This window comes from Coturnix japonica, chromosome 5, assembly GCF_054131305.1.
Source record: "Coturnix japonica strain WE chromosome 5, WE-NBRP24, whole genome shotgun sequence".
Taxonomy (NCBI): Eukaryota; Metazoa; Chordata; class Aves; order Galliformes; family Phasianidae; genus Coturnix; species Coturnix japonica.
In genome coordinates, this window is record NC_140667.1 from 15156945 (window position 1) to 15173738 (window position 16794).

General features: G+C 38.1%; 1 protein-coding gene across 6 annotated transcripts in view; it reads left to right on the forward strand.

The window, feature by feature from the left end:
- The window catches only part of GALNT18 (polypeptide N-acetylgalactosaminyltransferase 18), a 224944-nt gene that overhangs the window by 181143 nt on the left and 27007 nt on the right, over positions 1 to 16794 (forward strand). For 4 of the 6 annotated variants that reach the window (XR_014946434.1, XM_015864042.2, XM_015864041.3 and 1 more), the window contains exons 9-10: positions 2894 to 3031; positions 7283 to 7378. Coding sequence is in view for 3 of the 6 variants with exons in the window: in XM_015864042.2 (XP_015719528.1) it covers positions 2894 to 3031; positions 7283 to 7378 (234 nt within the window). In the remaining 3 variants the exon portion in view is untranslated. Of the gene's footprint in view, positions 1 to 2893; positions 3032 to 7282; positions 7379 to 16794 lie in introns of those variants that run through there. The other 2 variants (XR_014946435.1, XR_014946436.1) reach the window with 1 other exon arrangement.

Consider the following 16794-nt stretch of genomic DNA (forward strand, 5'->3'; position numbering starts at 1 on the left):
TTTCTTTGGATATGTGTAAGTCTCATGTCTAGACATAAAATAGAATTACATATATACCGATATATATGCATAAATATGTATGTAGCTGTATTTTCTAGAATTAATTCCTTCCTGTGTGGATTCCTTAAAAAAATAATTTCTAGTCAACCTCGCTGGTAAGTGTGCATGGACGTTTTAACTTAATAGTTGCAGAAATGTGAGAAGAGAAGCATCAAATTTGTGTTACACATCTTACTTCGAATTTGTGTTTCTTACTTACAGTAATTAAGAGACAAAATTCTATCAGATTTTTAAGGTAGTACTATCAAGGGGCAAGCAATTTTAACATCTGTTGATACAAATGTGATTGCATCAAAATTGTTAATTTGAAGCGTCTCATCAGTGCCAATGTATCAGAAAGTCATATTGAAATATAAATTTCAAAACTAACTTACCAAATGAAGTAAAAATGCAGTTTGTGGGCTGAACTGATTTCTTACAGGTCATCGTGCATGGTAGATCTTTTTCTGTCAAAACTGATTTTGTTTGTAGTTTTAAAATGGAAAAAAGAGGTATTCTTGTTTTTTCTTCCATGCCTGTTGTTTTTCTTTGCTTTAAACTGCTAAATATATTATAATGCAGTTTATAACCTCTCTTCATCTCACAGAGGATACTTCTCTCAAACAGCAAGTGAAATATGAGATGCCTCGCTCACTGTGAGAGGTGTGTAGAGAGGACAGGCAGATGGCATGGCTAAGTATTGTGGATAACTCTAGGAGCAGCTCCTTACCTTGAAGCAGATGAAATTCTGCTCTGGTAATAGACTTGGTCATTGGAATTAATTTAGTTATAACAGTCATGATTTTTCATGAAATATCTCATTCCAAAATGTTAATTACAGGGCCTGTTTTTGTTTGTGTTTTTTGTTGTTTTTATTTTTATCTTTCCATGGAAGAATTCCCAGATCTGTGAAAGCCCCACAGTCAAATATTTCCATGGATTTTAAACCGTGAAAGTTAAAAATAATAATAATTAGGAATTTGACTCATTCAACAGCATTCTACATCTGCCCTCTTGGGAGCCCTTTTTGTGATTCTGAAGTACTGAAGGGTTCTAATGTGTGGTGATTTCTGCATTGTAAATGCTTAGATAAATTGATTCAGAAAAGCACTTACAAAAACCACCAAGGAGAGATTTTTCAAGTGTCAGAAGACAGAGCTAAACGTGTGTCCTCTGCTTAGATGTTTTTATTTTTCCTGCCATTACATTGAAGGAATACACTCAGTTGTTCATGGTTATAAAGCTAGTATGCCATGTGTAAGCTGTTTTCCTTTTCCAGCTGCATGGAAGGATGTGATTATGGAAGCCCCAGATACTCTTTCATTGCTCATACAGTACACTGAAGAAATGAACATTGGTGCATGCAGAGTTCCATGAGGAAAGAGCAGAGATGCAATGGACCAGTTTAGTGCCTGATCCTAGGAAGCCTTTTTAGTGCCAGAAGTTGCATGTCAGTAGCCATGTGTCTGCATCCTCCTCCTCCCTCATGCAAGAGGCAAATACACTGGGGAGTGTAGTCAGAGTAGTGCATGGAATAGGATTTGTCTGTGGGATCAGTGTCTTACAGCACCCTGCAGCATGTTGCTCTATTTAGTCACTTGGTGGAAAAGTCAGAAAAAATAGTAGATTAAAGAATTATTTCCACAAAGTTTTCTGAAGGATGCTGGATTTCTGGGAGAGGAATCATCATTATCCCTATGAATATTTATTCCAAATCTTGGTTTTCTTTTTATCCCTAGTACACAAAAAAGTGTATTTTGCTAATGTGAAAGACAATATCATGTTAGTTTGAAAAGGCCTTTGTAGCAAAATGTAATTTTTTTTCTAGTTCATGTTAACTCAGTGCTTTGGGATGCAATAAGTCTTCAACAGCTCCAAAGCTTGGTACTTGTAAGGATATCTTACTGGTATGTGACCAAGATGATCTAATGATGCTACTGTTTGTTTTTTTTTAAATCATATCCAGTGACCAACAAGACAATTTACGGCCCATTACAGTTGGTTGTTTAAGTAGAAATATTGTAAGATTTATTGTAAGATTGTAAGATTTACCCTGTTTTTTTTCCTGAGGCAGAAGTGGTGGAGAACAATGTAGAGCAAAATGTCTTGCTTTACTTCCAGTCAAACAGCAGCTGTGGATTTGCACTTAGTTCCCTCTCTAAAATTTTCTGTTGTGTGATTTTAATGTGATGAAGTATTGATTTTTATATACAGTGACTTTATGACACGTTGTATGATCTACAAAGAAGTATGTCACATGAAATTAGGTTAGCTAGAAATGTAAAGGAGAATAGAAGTTAGGGGAGAGAACATTCTGTAATTGCTTTTAACAAAAAATATCAACTTTTCTCTTTACATTACCATATAAGTGATATTTCAGAAAGGTGAGCAGAGATTCTGCTCTTTGTAGTGAAGCAATAAACTCAGACTTCAGAAATAGTGTAATATACTAATGATTAGGCAAGAGTGGGACATCAGGAGTAAGGTTGTTTCCAGGGCAACTTGCTACCTACTGCCAATTACTTTTGGATTTGGAAAGTGCCAGGAAATTAGAGAACAACAGTTATATTCATTGGAAGCTAGATGTAAACCCCACTGAAGTCATTAGGAATATTTCCATTGAGCAGAGCAGACACTGAAAGAGACTTCACCACGGTGACCTATATCACACTTACTAGGGGCGTTTACAGAGTGTGTTGGTAACAGAAATACTTTATGGCCAAAGGATGGTAATCGTCATAGGTCACAGTCGTCTTTGCAGTGAGGAGTGAGTCTGTGTTGTCAAAATAAACAGGAAAAAAAAGTGTATTCTAATGCATTTTCTGTTTTTTCCTGCCTTTTGTTTTATGTGCAGGACTCTGGAATTGATATTGGTGATATTTCTGAGAGGAAGGCCTTGAGGAAGAAGCTCCAGTGCAAGACCTTCAGGTGGTATCTTGTCAGTGTGTATCCAGAAATGAGAATGTATTCCGATACTGTCGCCTATGGGGTGGTAAGAACCTTGTTTACATTTCCTATTTTAAAAAGGTGGGAGGTGGAATGAATAGTAAAGGTAACTCATGAAGAAAATGCCTGGCTCCAACTAAAAGAATCAGATAAACTTGGAAGTTGCTACTGAAATTATTTCTTAGACTGTTTAGTTGACAGAAGCTGCTGCTCTGCTGTAACTCATGCTGAGATATTCTGTACATAATCTTCCTCCTTGATTTCTCTTTTTTTTTGTCATTGTTTGTTTGTTTAATGGCTCACAATTCACTTGATATTCAAGGCATGATTTTTTAAAACATGCTGGAGATGTCATTCGGAAGGTGTGCAATCAGCAGGTGAAGCAAGGCAGGCTAAACTGTAGGCACCTTAATATTGTAGTCAGAGTCTTAAATGTGTCTGTATCTTGGGATTACCACTGTCGTTACTTGTGTGACAGTAGAACCCTTGTCAGTATTGAAATCATGCTTGAGTTGTAGTGTGCTAATTAAAGCAGAAACAATTCTTAATCCTAGAAAACCAGCAATATAAGTAGGACAGGTGTACATGACATGGAAGATGAACATGGAAAGTTAATATGGGTGCATAATAAACAAGTAGAGCAAGGACATCCTTTTCACATTCTCTATTCAGTCTTATATTCACAAAAGTTCATTTCTATGAATTAAGTTTGGTGCGCTTTTTTTTGTTGTTGTTGTTAATTTGTTTTGCATGGAAGTTCCAGATAGGAAATGTGTCTCCTAGCACTTACATACAAGTGAAAGATTTTAAGACATTCCTCCACAAAAAGAAGTCCCTTGAGAGTCCACACGAGCAGCTGCTCTTTTATAGCAAATAAAGTAATTATGTGCCCCACAAAGTTTAGTGATGTCTTTGATGATCAATTGAAATAATGCTCTTTTCAAGCAGTCCAAAAATAACAGAAAAACATTTCCAGCAATGATTTAGGTTTTTGTTAAACGCATAAGATAATGATTGCCTTCCAAAATAGCTCAGAACAATGTCAAAAACAGACTTGTCTGCAAGGGACCTCTTCCATAGACTGCATGGAGTTACCCTCAGCAGTACCATGATCAGTAGATGGTGATACGGAGCAGCCTAAGAAGAAGGAGACATAGCTGCTGATAGGTGTGTGGATCTGCTTACAGGTGTGGAAAACATAAGGTACTTGTTGCAGAGTCTTAGAATTAATTCAGCAGCATCTAAATCAAACTGGAAGTCGGCAAGTAGGCACTATATGATCTTATATTCTGCTGAGACTTTTTCATTTGAAAGTTCTTTGCTGGCAACATGCAAACCAAAAAAATCAGGAGATTCATTACAGAAGTACTGAACTCTCTGGTCAGCGAAAAATGCACATTTAGGTACTGTATAATGATGCACATGATCCAGTCTTCTGTCTGCAATCCATCAGTATCTTCATCAACTAAATATGATGTGAGGAGTAGGCTGGATTTCATTATTTGTCTTATCACAAAGGAAATAGTGGGCAGCTGTGGCAATGTATTGGTACAGTCAGAGTGTTTTATGAAATACACCACTGTTTTATGAAACACTGTTATATGAAATAAAAAATGCAGTGCCCAAATCTTTCTAATAAAAGAGTTGTTCACATCTCTCATCTTGTTTTTACCAAGTCTTATCGTGGAGAAGGGGTGATATTTCAAAGCAAGTCAGCTGCTCTACTTGCTGATTCTCATCAGTGCTTCTATTCATGAACTGACTTAATCTTCTTTGGAAATACTAGTATTATTTTTAAAATGCTGATAAGCTACAAAACCATCAGAATGAGCATTGCTTGATCATCTGGAAACAAGTTAAAATGGTGACATTTTCCTCTTGTGTTACTCAAAACCACTGAAATAGGTATTGCAGTATACTAGCATTACGTTAGGTTATACATGTAGTAGGTAATTATGCCATATATGGCAAGACAGAGTTATTCACAGAAAGCCTTAAATATCTATGGTTTATATATAGCCTTTTGCTTAAAAACATTGTAGGGTAGTTTTGATTGTTTGTTGTTTTTTTTTTAATGTTAATGATGCAATTGTATTTCTGTTATTCTCAGCTATTTCACACAAAACATCCACCGGGCACCAGTTCCAGAGCTCACAGAAATAGTTATGTGGGGCATTTCCAGAAAGTCAACAGCACACTGTGCCTGTAGAGGGAAATTATTTGTATGCTCTAAGCATGTAGGTTTGTCTCCTTGTTATTTCAGAGGTTAAGATTAGGTTTGGGGAAATTAAAACTCGCAGAGCCCATTTTCTTGCTAGATTATGCAGATCTGACATAATTAGAAAAAAAATCTGGAACATCTTGTGTCAGGAAAAAAATATAATGCAATGTTGCTGCTGAAATAATGATTTGACAGTCAGAGGCAAGAGGATTTATGAATTGCCATACCCTCAGAGTTAGTAAAAATAAAAATAATGTCAGTGGAGCCAAAAGCTGATGTAGTTAGCAGAGGGCTTGTTCTTTTATTCTAGCTTTGCTTTTGAAATGATATCTGTGAATTCAGAGTTTCAGTAGCCTATCTCTGTTTCCTCTAAGGCTGTAAGTTTAAAAGGGAGCAGGTGGCAATAGTGACTAGTTATTTATGATTTTTTTTTTTTCTCTTTCCCTCACAGTGGGTTGGTGACCTGGTTATATTTTGCCATATAATTAGAATTAAGCCTCAGTAATCTAAAACCACATTGCAGGAATTAACTTTGGGTTTCCACAAAGCCATTAGATATTGGAAAGGGATGGTTTCTAAGAGTCTTGTGACTTTCTACACTTCCCACTAGAGGAGGTTGTCAGTAGCCCCAACCAGGCTGGCCTTGGGCACCTGCAGGGATGGGGAATAAGTCCAGGTGAGGCCTCATGAGAAGCAGAGCCAGCGAATCATCCCTCTGGATCTTCTGGTTACATTTCTTTTGGTGCAGCCCAGGATACAGCTGGCTTTCTGTGCTGCAAGCATATGCACTGCCAACTCATGTCCAATTTATCATTCATCAGTACCTCCAAGACTTCTTCAGAGTTGCTCTCCATCCATTCATCTTCCAGTTGGATGTCTGCAGCTTTCCAATCGCACTGCAGGACCTTGCACTTAACCTTGTTGAAATTCTTGGGGTTCCAATGATGAGGCTGACTGGTTTGGCAGTTCCCATGGTCTTTCTCTCTCCTTCTTTGAAAAACGGGTGTGATATTTCCCTTTTTTTTTTGCAGTTACTTTTTGATGCCAAATGCCTATATTCTCTTTAATATTAAACATTTGTCTTGCCTGTTACTGAAGCTAGTAGTTTCAGAGTTAAGATGTGAAATTTTTTGGAAGATGAATTTATGTTGTTAAATGTATTCACTACCTAACTTGAGCCTCTGACTTGTCCATGGTTCTTGCATACCATTACACTTCTAGATTACTTTCTAATCTAAGTTTGTCAAGTTGTTCTTCTCAAAGGAGGTCCTTGTACACAGCTGGCACCACTGCTCATTTTGTCTCAGACTCCATCAGACAATTCTTTTGTGTTCTCTGAGCCTGTCTTATACCACTGAACATTTTTACATGTGCCCATGGGTTTACTACCTGTATCTTTGGCACTGCAGACTACAGAGAACTTTTAGCTATCTGTGCTCATTAATTTGGCACTTAGCTTACAGAAAATTCTGTCTCAGCACTGCCTAGATAATATATAGGGATTAGTAGTTTGCAGTCCTTTCGTAGCTGGACTGCTGTAGGTGGGTTAGCCCTGCAAAGGAAACCTAATGCATACCAATTGGCAAATAGTCTCTAATTGTTAGAAGGGGGTATTTGAATTATTTCCAGAAATCAGAAGGCTCTCCTGAGATATTCTAAAAAGCAGTTTTATTAGCTATTAGTATTACAGCTATGCACCTCAGTTGCCTAAACACTGGTTCAAAATAAATAAATAAAAAGACTGGATACAGGGTGTACCTTTTAAGAAGAGCACTTAATATTTACATATTTATATGAAAACTTTATATAATTTTTCTCTATAAAAGTAATTGCTTTCTGAAGGCTTTTTGATGCCTCCTGAAATCTTCTGGAACATCACTGAAATTAGTAATGTTAGATAATCTACAAGGAAACATTTAGTTCTGGTGCTTTTTCTTTAAATAGCTTTGCTTCAACAACTATTTTTACCTTTACTTATTGAAAATACATACAGTTTTATTTCAAAGAAAATAATGTAATCATAACTTTTTTTTTTCTGGTCTTGCTTGAGAATTGATATATTTTTGTTTATTTTAGCTGCAGAATTCCTTGAAAAATGATTTGTGCCTTGATCAAGGACCAGACACAGAGAATATCCCAATCATGTATATCTGCCATGGAATGACCCCACAGGTTAGTTTGTTTAATGATGTCATACATTGCTGCTTCTTTTTGTAGAGTGTGTAAGAAAAAACATCTTGTACCTATCACAGTTTTCCTGCAACAGTACCTTCTTCTGCTCTTTAGTGTCTCTTTTAAAGAAATCTAGAACATTAATTCTGCTCTAAGTTGAGACTCCCTTAGCACTTTGACCAAGCCGTTTGTTTATTGATTTTGAAAGAATTTAAGAAATAGTAGAGCCAGCACCGACTTGTATTTGTAGGTAAACAAATCATTCATTTAACTGTGTGTTGTATGAAAGAAACAATGCATTTTAAAATGCTTTATGTGTATCCATGAGCATATTCATAGTTTGTTATCTGAAGCAGCATTTTTTTCTGATTTATTTACTGTCTCATTTTCATAAATCTGAAATGTTCAGCCAACTTCTTCACTCTATACAGCTGTGTCAAAATCCAGGAAAGGCTTCTGATGTAGTCTACCTAGACTTCAGTAAAGCCTTTGACACCGTCTCCCACAGTATTTTCCTGGGGAAACTGGCTTAGGCAGGTACAGTCTTGGCTGGGTTAGGAATTGGTTGGAGTGCCGGGCCCAGAGAGCGGTGGTTGAGTGGTGTTAAATCCAGGTGGTGACTGATCACAAGTGATGTTCCCCAGTGGTTGGTATTGGGGCACATCCTGCTTAATATCTTGATTGCTTTTCTGCATGAGGGTATTGTGTGCACCGTCAGTAAGTTTGCAGACAACACCAAGTTGGGGGGAAATATTGATCTGCCTGGAGGTATGGAGGCCCTACAGAGTGATCTGGTCAGGAACAATGAAATGGTTCTAGTGTGTTCTGAATTCTTTCTATTGTCTTGCACAACAGCTGTTTTTAACTTAGAAAACAGAAGGTTGAAAATATCGTATCTCCCCAAGCAGCCAAGTGTCTGGGCATAGGTAGATGTGTTTCTATGCAAATATGACAGTAAAAATAACATTTTGTATGGTTTAGAACACGCTTGTCAAAGATGGAAATACAAATTATATAACTGGAAAGTAACATAAGCATAAATGACACATGGAAAACATATTTGTGAGAGTGATTGAAGACTCTGAGAAGTGCCTCCAGTCTGAATCATTTTTTGCTCTGCTTTTCATTTTTTGCTTCCTTGAAAGGACCCCTGTTGTACTTAAATAATGTGGTTTTACCCATGGAATTGTCAGTTATGTGATTTGACTATACAGTGAATAAATAATCCTAACATTTTAGATATAAACATAGAACAAAAAATAATCTTTTTCCCTGTACCTGGATATCCTAGTGAGCTGGAAACATGAATTTGGTGAAATGCGGATGAATTTGTCCTTTCTTGCCAAGTTATGCATGCTGTAATTGTGACTTCCTTCACTGAGGACCTTTAATATTGATCCCCAGTGGCATCATGCTTGAGTTAATTATGAATTATGGGGACCAAAATATCTGAAAATCCAATCCATCAGACTCATTCACTACATGGGCTGTGCCTTATTTGTCATACAGTTATGAAGTAAACACAGTTTACCTTCAACATGCTTTTAAGGTAGTCCTTAGGGGTAAGCTAAGGAACCGTGTAATTTCACACAGAAGCCGGAGCCATTATTCTTCACCTTCCTGGCGTATCATCTGTGATAACAATGTACTATAGGCATACTTGTGAAATCCAATTGGAAAATGTAATTACAGCTAAGAGGCAAACAGCAATAGCAACAAAGAGTCACTTCAGCTAGGCTTAGTATTTGCCAGTTCAAGAACTAGCTTTGAATGTCAACTGAAGATCTATGTGAAATAGTGGCTAATAATTGACAAAGGGGGCAAGGGAAAACATTGTATTAATTTTGCAACTGTGAAAAACAAACAGTCTCCTTCCCACTGTTGTGTATTTAACTACTTTATAACCGTTGAAAATAAAAATAAACCATGAAAAAGCAACCTACTTGCAAGCAAGATCAATATAATCAGTGAGAACTTCATAAGAGGAGTAAAGTCTTTTTCTATGTGAGGAATTATGGTATTAATAGGGATAGCTCTAACAAAAGCTGTTCTACATGATTCCAAGACATTTCCATGGCACATATAGAATCTCTTGTTTAAGCAGAGCTGCAGCCATTTGCATTTTCTCTACCATATTAGAAATATTTGAAAAAATATTTTGTTCGATCTTAGTGAACCAGCTAGTGACTACAAAAGATACTGGTAAGATACTAGCTTTATTCTAGTTTATTCTAGGGGATTATTTTGCCCACTTTGCACTTATAAAATAGGTCAGTTAAAAATATTGAGTCTCATGAGTCAGGGCTTTGGTGAAACCATTACTTGCTCTGGTACAAAACTTTGCTGTCACAGCTCTATCACTTGCAGTTTAGGCACATGTGCTGCTAGTATGCAGAGCTTTGCACAGCTGCACCTAGATGTGCCTTAACATATATGCCTGCCAAGATCTATTTCCACTGTTGCTGTTTAAGCTGCCATAAGGAGTAACTTCCTTTTCTCTTCACTGCCTGTGGGGAAAAAGGTTAGATGAGGTATTTGACATCAAGTAATAGTTACAGAGTTGTTTATGGCTGCTGTTTGTTTTTAGCATGTTTCATACAAGAAAGAAATCACTGAAGCCATCAGTAAAGAAGAAAAGGAACAGTGCACCTAATGTTGAAGCCCATACTCCACCTTTTGCAGACAGTGCTGAGAACATAGTAATACAGTGAACAGCAATAGTTTAAATAGATTCCTACTCCACTCTTACACAAGAACAGTTCAGAGGCAAAGCATAGTGACCTGCAATTGTTCTTGGCCAAAGAAGATACAGTGGAGTTATCTGGGGGGATGTGAGGATGAAGCTTCCCTTTTATATGATGATAGAGGGAAGCAGGAGAAAACTGGGAGGTGGACTGACTAGAAGAGAAAAGGTGAGAGGTGAGAAATGTAAAGGAAAAAGTTGGACGACAGAACAAAAGCATTGGCAGAACAGTACAAAACATAAAGTGCATGTGAGGTGTTGGGGATTTTTTTCTTCTTAAGTGGTTCATGCATAAAAGCATTAAGATACTGTTTGAATTCTTGAACTGGAAGGAGCAAAGCCACGGCTCAGACCTTACAGATGTCCATTTCCAGCAGTGCCCCAGTTTTCCACTGAAAACATGATTGCTTGTAGCTGCAGTAAGTACATGCCCCAGGCTTCAGTGAATTGTCTTCCTAATTCTGGGACCTTCCATGAGCTTTAGTGTATGATGTTGTCTAAGATCACTGTTTACTCAGGCCTGTAATCTTATGAGCAGACTAATGACAGTTTGTCACATGCATTAAATCTACTCCGGAGTGTTTGGAGGCTTCTTTGCTGTTAATGAAACACCACATTATTGCAGACTTTATGACTGTTGTGTAATAAACAAGAACCATCAGTCAATGAAGTGGTATTTTAAGTGCAGATTTACCTTGAAAAGTGCTTGTGATTGAAGGGAAAATGGGCAGTTCTGTGTCTTCCCTTGTTCAGTTGCTTCTGGCTCATATCTTTCTCAGCTGGTAAGCAGTTAGATCAGGAAGCTCATCCAGGGATGTGAAAGTCACCATAAAACAGATTCTGAAGAATTCAAGGTAAGGGTCAGTGTCAGAAGACAAGATCTGGAGAATTTCTAGAAAAGAAATGCAGGTGAGAAGGGACATCCTTTCATATCCTTTCATATTCTTGCAAGAGATTGCACAACTGACACTCAGAAACCAATGACTACAGCCCTATCCAGTGTGAATTATTGCTTCTTCACTGAAGGGGAAGGATAGGAAGCCATGGCAATAAGCAGAGCTGCACTAGCTGATGCTGTATGAGGCTCTGACCTGAAAGCTTAATGCTGTATTCTAAGCACAGCGCGTGAAGTGCTGGAAGCTGCAGTTACAAGAACTCTCTTGAACTTCTAAAAGCTCTTTGTATGATTTACGAGTGCTTCTTTTTAAATGTTATTCAGATATGTTTTCATTCAAGTATTTTTTCTTTAGTGTACTTTTTTTTGGTGTGGTGTGTGTTTGCAGACAGATACTTGTTAATTTGTTAACTAAAATACATAGGAGTAAAAATGTCTATCAGTGAAATAGTGAACAGAATCAAGAATCATAGGGGTTGGAAGGGACCACTAGAGATCAAGTCCAACCCCCCTGCCAAAGCAGGTTCCCTACATTAGGTCGCACAGGTCAGCATCCAGGCAGATCTTGAATATCTCCAGAGAAGGAGACTCCACAACCCCCCTGGGCAGCCTGTTCCAGTGCTCCATCACCCTCACTGTAAAGAAGTTCTTCCGCACATTCTTGCAGAACTTCCTATGCTCCAGTTTCTGGCTGTTTCCCCTTGTTCTGTCTCTACACATTGCTGAAAAAGAGTCTGGCCTCAACACTTTGTCCCCCACACCTCAGATATTTATAGACCTGGATCAGGTCCCCTCTCAGTCTTCTTTTCTCAAGGCAGAACAGATAGCCTTTCTTCATAGGGGAGATGCTCCAGTCCCTTCACCATCTTTGTGGCCCTTCACTGGACTCTTTCCGAGAGATCCCTGTCTTTTTTGTACTGGGGAGCCCAGAACTGGACACAGTACTGCAGATGAGGCCTTACCAGGACAGAGTAGAGGGGGATCACCTCCCTTGACCTTCTGTCTGCACTCTCTTTAATACACCCCAGTATGCCATTGGCCTTTTTGGCCATGAGGGCAGACTGCTGGCTCATGGCCAACCTATCATCCACCAGGACTCCTGGGTCCCTCTCTTCAGAGCTCCTCTCCAGCAGGTCATCCCCCAACCTGTACTGGTGCATGCAATTATTCCTCCCTAGATGTAAGACTCTACACTTGCTTTTGTTAAACCTCATCCAGTTTCTTACTGCCCAGCTCTCCAGTCTGTCCAGGTCTTGCTGAATGTCAGCACAGCCTTCAGGCGTGTCAGCCAATCCTCCCAACTTTGTATCATCAGCAAACTTGCTGAGTGTGGTCACTATCCCTTCATCAAGGTCACTGATGAAGGTGTTGAACAAGACCAAACCCAGCACTGACCCCAGGGGAACACCACTAGCCAGTCAACCAGTTCTCAACCCATCTCACTGTCCACTTATCTATCCCACACTTCCTCAGCTTTGTTATACGGATCTTGTGGGAGTCAGTATCAAATGTCTTGCTGAAATCAAGGTAGACTATATCCAACGCCCTTCCACCCAGTCAGTGACAACATCACAGAAGGCTACCAGGTTGGTCGAGCATGACAAAAATAATGGCAGACAGTTATCAGTTCAGTTTGCAAATCCCTGGAAAAATCAACTAATAGATATTCATCAAGTAATTACCAAAATAATTAAAGGCAAATATGTTGGGGTCAGTTTATTTTCAGAGAATACTTTTGGTATCTCCAGAGCAAAACCAATATGATCTTCAGGTTACTGAGATGCTACAAGTATTAGCATCTCAAAATTAACTTTTCATGGAACCTTAATTGTAACAACTTACTTCCAGTGTGAAAAATTTTCCTGAGATTCCTGTGTGTGATGAAATCCATGTTGAGATAAGGATGCTGCGATAATGAATACGTGCTTTGTCAGAATGAATGTTATGAGAATCTGGACACAGAAACACTAGCCTTGCCCTCTTAATGGAGTGGATTTCCATGTATCTGAAGTACTCTGACCTAGATTATATACCAAGTTGTAATGAGGAGTTAAATGGTAAAATGTGATTATATCCTTCAGTACGGTTCAGACTTCCCATGACGCCTCTCCATTTACTTAAAAAATCCAAAATACAAAAGTTCCTAAGTGCTGCCACTGCTTTTTGCTGGTAGTCTCAGTTCTGCTGCCAGCAGTACACCGCAATACACTGCTGTCGTAAATAGTTTTAGATAAAGGAGTTTCAGAAGGTTAAGAGCAGCACGTAGCTGTGATGACTCAGATCCCTGGCTGGATTATAAATGAATACGCGTTCTTTTTCTCCGACAACTGGAAATTTGTTTCAGTTACGTAATAATAATTTTAGATCCCAAATATATTATTCTTAGAAACAAGCAGGATTGCATTTTTGAGTGTGTAAAGCATGTAAGTGCTGCATGCCAAGGCTCTGTGTAAGAAAGTCATTTAGCTGAAGGCTCTGCGTCTAGCAGCTTCCAATACTGGCACATTCTGGTGCTTGATAGGGAATAATGCAGAACAGAGCCTGGTGAACAGAATCAGTGGCTGACCCTTCAGACTTGAAGAATCACTGCCTTAAGATGAGATGTCTGCAATAAGCACTTTGAGGGAGGCTTTACGAAGAAATAAAAAAACAGCACAGCAGCTGTTTTAACAGTTGTCAGTCACTCGCAAATGGGATTGCTGCTTATGTTTGTCTTCAAGGTAAATGTTAGGCATGTTCAGCATCTGTGTGCAAGACAGTCAATTTCACATTTGCTCTTTAGAACACTTTCTTCTTAAGGACCCACTAACATGATGGTTTGAATTCAGCAATTATGTTGTTTGTGATAATTCTTTAATGTGTGCATTAAAGTACAGTGCTATACAGAAACTGAACAGTGCAAAGCATCCAATTATGTCTTGGCCCAAATATTTTGTGATGAAAAGTCATACTGTATGGCAGAAAGAATAGCTCTTTCCTCTCTTCATACAACCAAAGTGAGCACCTCACTATTTATACTAAGGGCTCTATCAAGACAGTGGCAGTGTAGCTGGTACGCCTGGTTCTTACAGGAAAGCAGGCAGCAGGCTAGCGTACAGCTCACGCTGTGCTGAGTGCTGTGTTAAGCCCTATATGCTTTGTAGTGTGGCCACCTGATGTTCTTAAAGCTATGCAGCCTTTTTCCTTGCTGTTTCATACATTCCTGTGTAGGACTCTGTGCTTCTCTTAATGATCTGCCTGATTCTGGCAGAGTACAATGTTAGTTTGTCTCACTCTTTTCCTTTCATCTGTTCACTTGAGGAAAGATCTGGGCACTCACTTCATGCACTGTTTGTGTGCTTTCTGGGACTAGGGGTATTTGCACAGTAAACAGTCCTGGAATGGAATACCTAAGATTTAATCTGGGTTTTTTCAGTTCAGTAAAGATACAACTCATGGAGTTAGTGAAACTACCCAGCAAGGATCATTATAAGCATTTATGAATTCAAATTTTTATTTTAAATATATTCTGTAGAGGGCCTAATTGCTATGGCAATTAATGTCTTATGTAAGGTATTCCTGCTGAGTAGTTTATTGAGGCTATTTAAACTTCTCATAATTTCTTTCAGTTCATAAATCCTGATTTTTATCAGTATGAAGTTAATAGAAACTATGACCTTGATTGCAATGGAAGCAAAATTTGGTGTTAGTCCTCTGCAGTTATTCTGGTGTATACCTGAGGAGTTATGTTCAGCAAACGCTTTTTCAATGCTGTTGCCACTTCAGACTGTGTGGCAGATATGTCAGCTATGCAGATATTCTGTAGAATTCAGAATGTATAGGTTTTCCCATTTTAGTCATATATTTCTAAGTTTGATTATTGAAAAAATTCTCATTATTCAGCTCAGCACAGAGAGAGAATTTGTTAATGTGATTTCTAGTTTTGGAGTAAAATTTATAATGAACCATCACCATGAATAAAGTATTTCTCTGCTTTCTGTGGTTTGATTCAAGAAGCTTGCTGTTGATACAGGTAACGTGGCCAGTTACCCAGACTTCTGTGTGACTTACATCATTCAAATGTTGTGCCTACTTCCATGTAGTGGAGGTTCTCTTAAAATATAGAGAGATCTCCGTGTGTGGGTAACAACCAGTGGTGCTGCACTATTAGCTTGTGAGCTCTGTGTATGGCTCTGATAAGTATGTCAGTTGTCTGAGTGGATAGATTGTATTTTTCAGCTGACTATAGATCTTTATAATAGTCCGACCAGAGACTAAACTGTGTATTCATTTTAGTAATTTGTCAGATGTAACAAATGGCGTTCCCCATGCACAGGGTAAAAGGCACTTAAATTCAGAAGAATGAGCACGAGGGGTCCTCCTGCAGGTTTCAGACATAGGCTAGATCAGGTCATTTTTTGTGCTCAACTTCAGTTATTGAAAATCAAAATAAAGAAATAAGGGCTGTAGAACTGGGTCAAAGGGAATATCTTCTGCATCCCTCACTTTGGAAATAAATGAATGTGTATTGCTGTTTTGATCTGTTTTTGTTTTTATATAAAAATATGCAGTGTAAAATATTGTGCTTGTCTGTGAGAACTGAGAGAAATTACAAGTTGGAATTGAAAGTCCAACTGTAGTGAAATGAAATATTTGAAAAATATTCTTTTTTTTTTCCTAAGAGTTGCATTGATTTTCTTAATTTGGGGTTTGCAGCATTTCTATGCCCTATAAGAAATGTGGACTGAAACTAGGAGGTATACAGACTGCCTAAGATGCTTTTGAAATCTGTGTTCTTGCTTAGTGTATGGGATTCTCTGTTGAATGTGATTATATATAATGAAGAAAGAAAATACTACAATAGATCTGTGAACTGAAAGCAGTTGCCTGTCTGAAGTACTAATCTTGACATTCATGTTTCCAGACCTGAGGTGAAGTTAAAAAGCAAGGATTCAAAAAGTAGTTCAGTTCTTTTTAGTTAAATGAATACTTAGGATGAGATAGAAGAACTAATTGAAAACTGCAGCCAATGAGGTTTTAAGGCAGCAGAGGTCTTTTGAAATTAAAATTAGCTGAGTGATAAGCATGTTTTAATTGAGAAATAGGTACTACTTTTGGACAGATGGAAGCAACAAAAGAGTCAAAGGTGACTTGGCAAGTACTGCAGATGATTTGTGTTTGAAAAAATCAAATAGAATTCAAAGCTACAACATATCACAGGAATAACAGCAGTTGTCCATAATGTGTTGTATCTGTTCAGACCTCCACTCTACAAAATAAAATGGAAATAACAATCTAAGAGAAAGGAAAAGGGTTATTCTAAGCCAGCTGTATTAATTAATGTTTTACAGCAGAGTGCTGATGCAATTTTATGTATGTTACAAGGTGTGCTGAAAAGATACAGACACATAAGCTGCCCTTTAATGAGAGGAAACACTGCAAATGCTGATCAGAACTGATGTCAGAAAACATCATCAAATTGTTCTGTTAGAAAGCTCTTACATAGAGAAGGAAAAGTTCTGCAGAGGCAGTAGAAATTTCAGCTGGCAAAATTTCTGATGTAATTTACCTAGACTTGATAAACTCAGCTTTCATCACATTATAGCAGAAAAGAGGAATTCATTGTGTCAGCAAAAGATATTAGTAGGTAACCTCGTAAGTACCAAGGGGAACATGAAGAATACTAGTGCATGAAAACTACAGGTTGAATAAATTAACACTTCTGTTGCTCCATATGGTTTACAAATCTGGTGGTTCTTTTCAGCTTATTGGTTCTTGTATTTGCAGAAGTATTGGTTC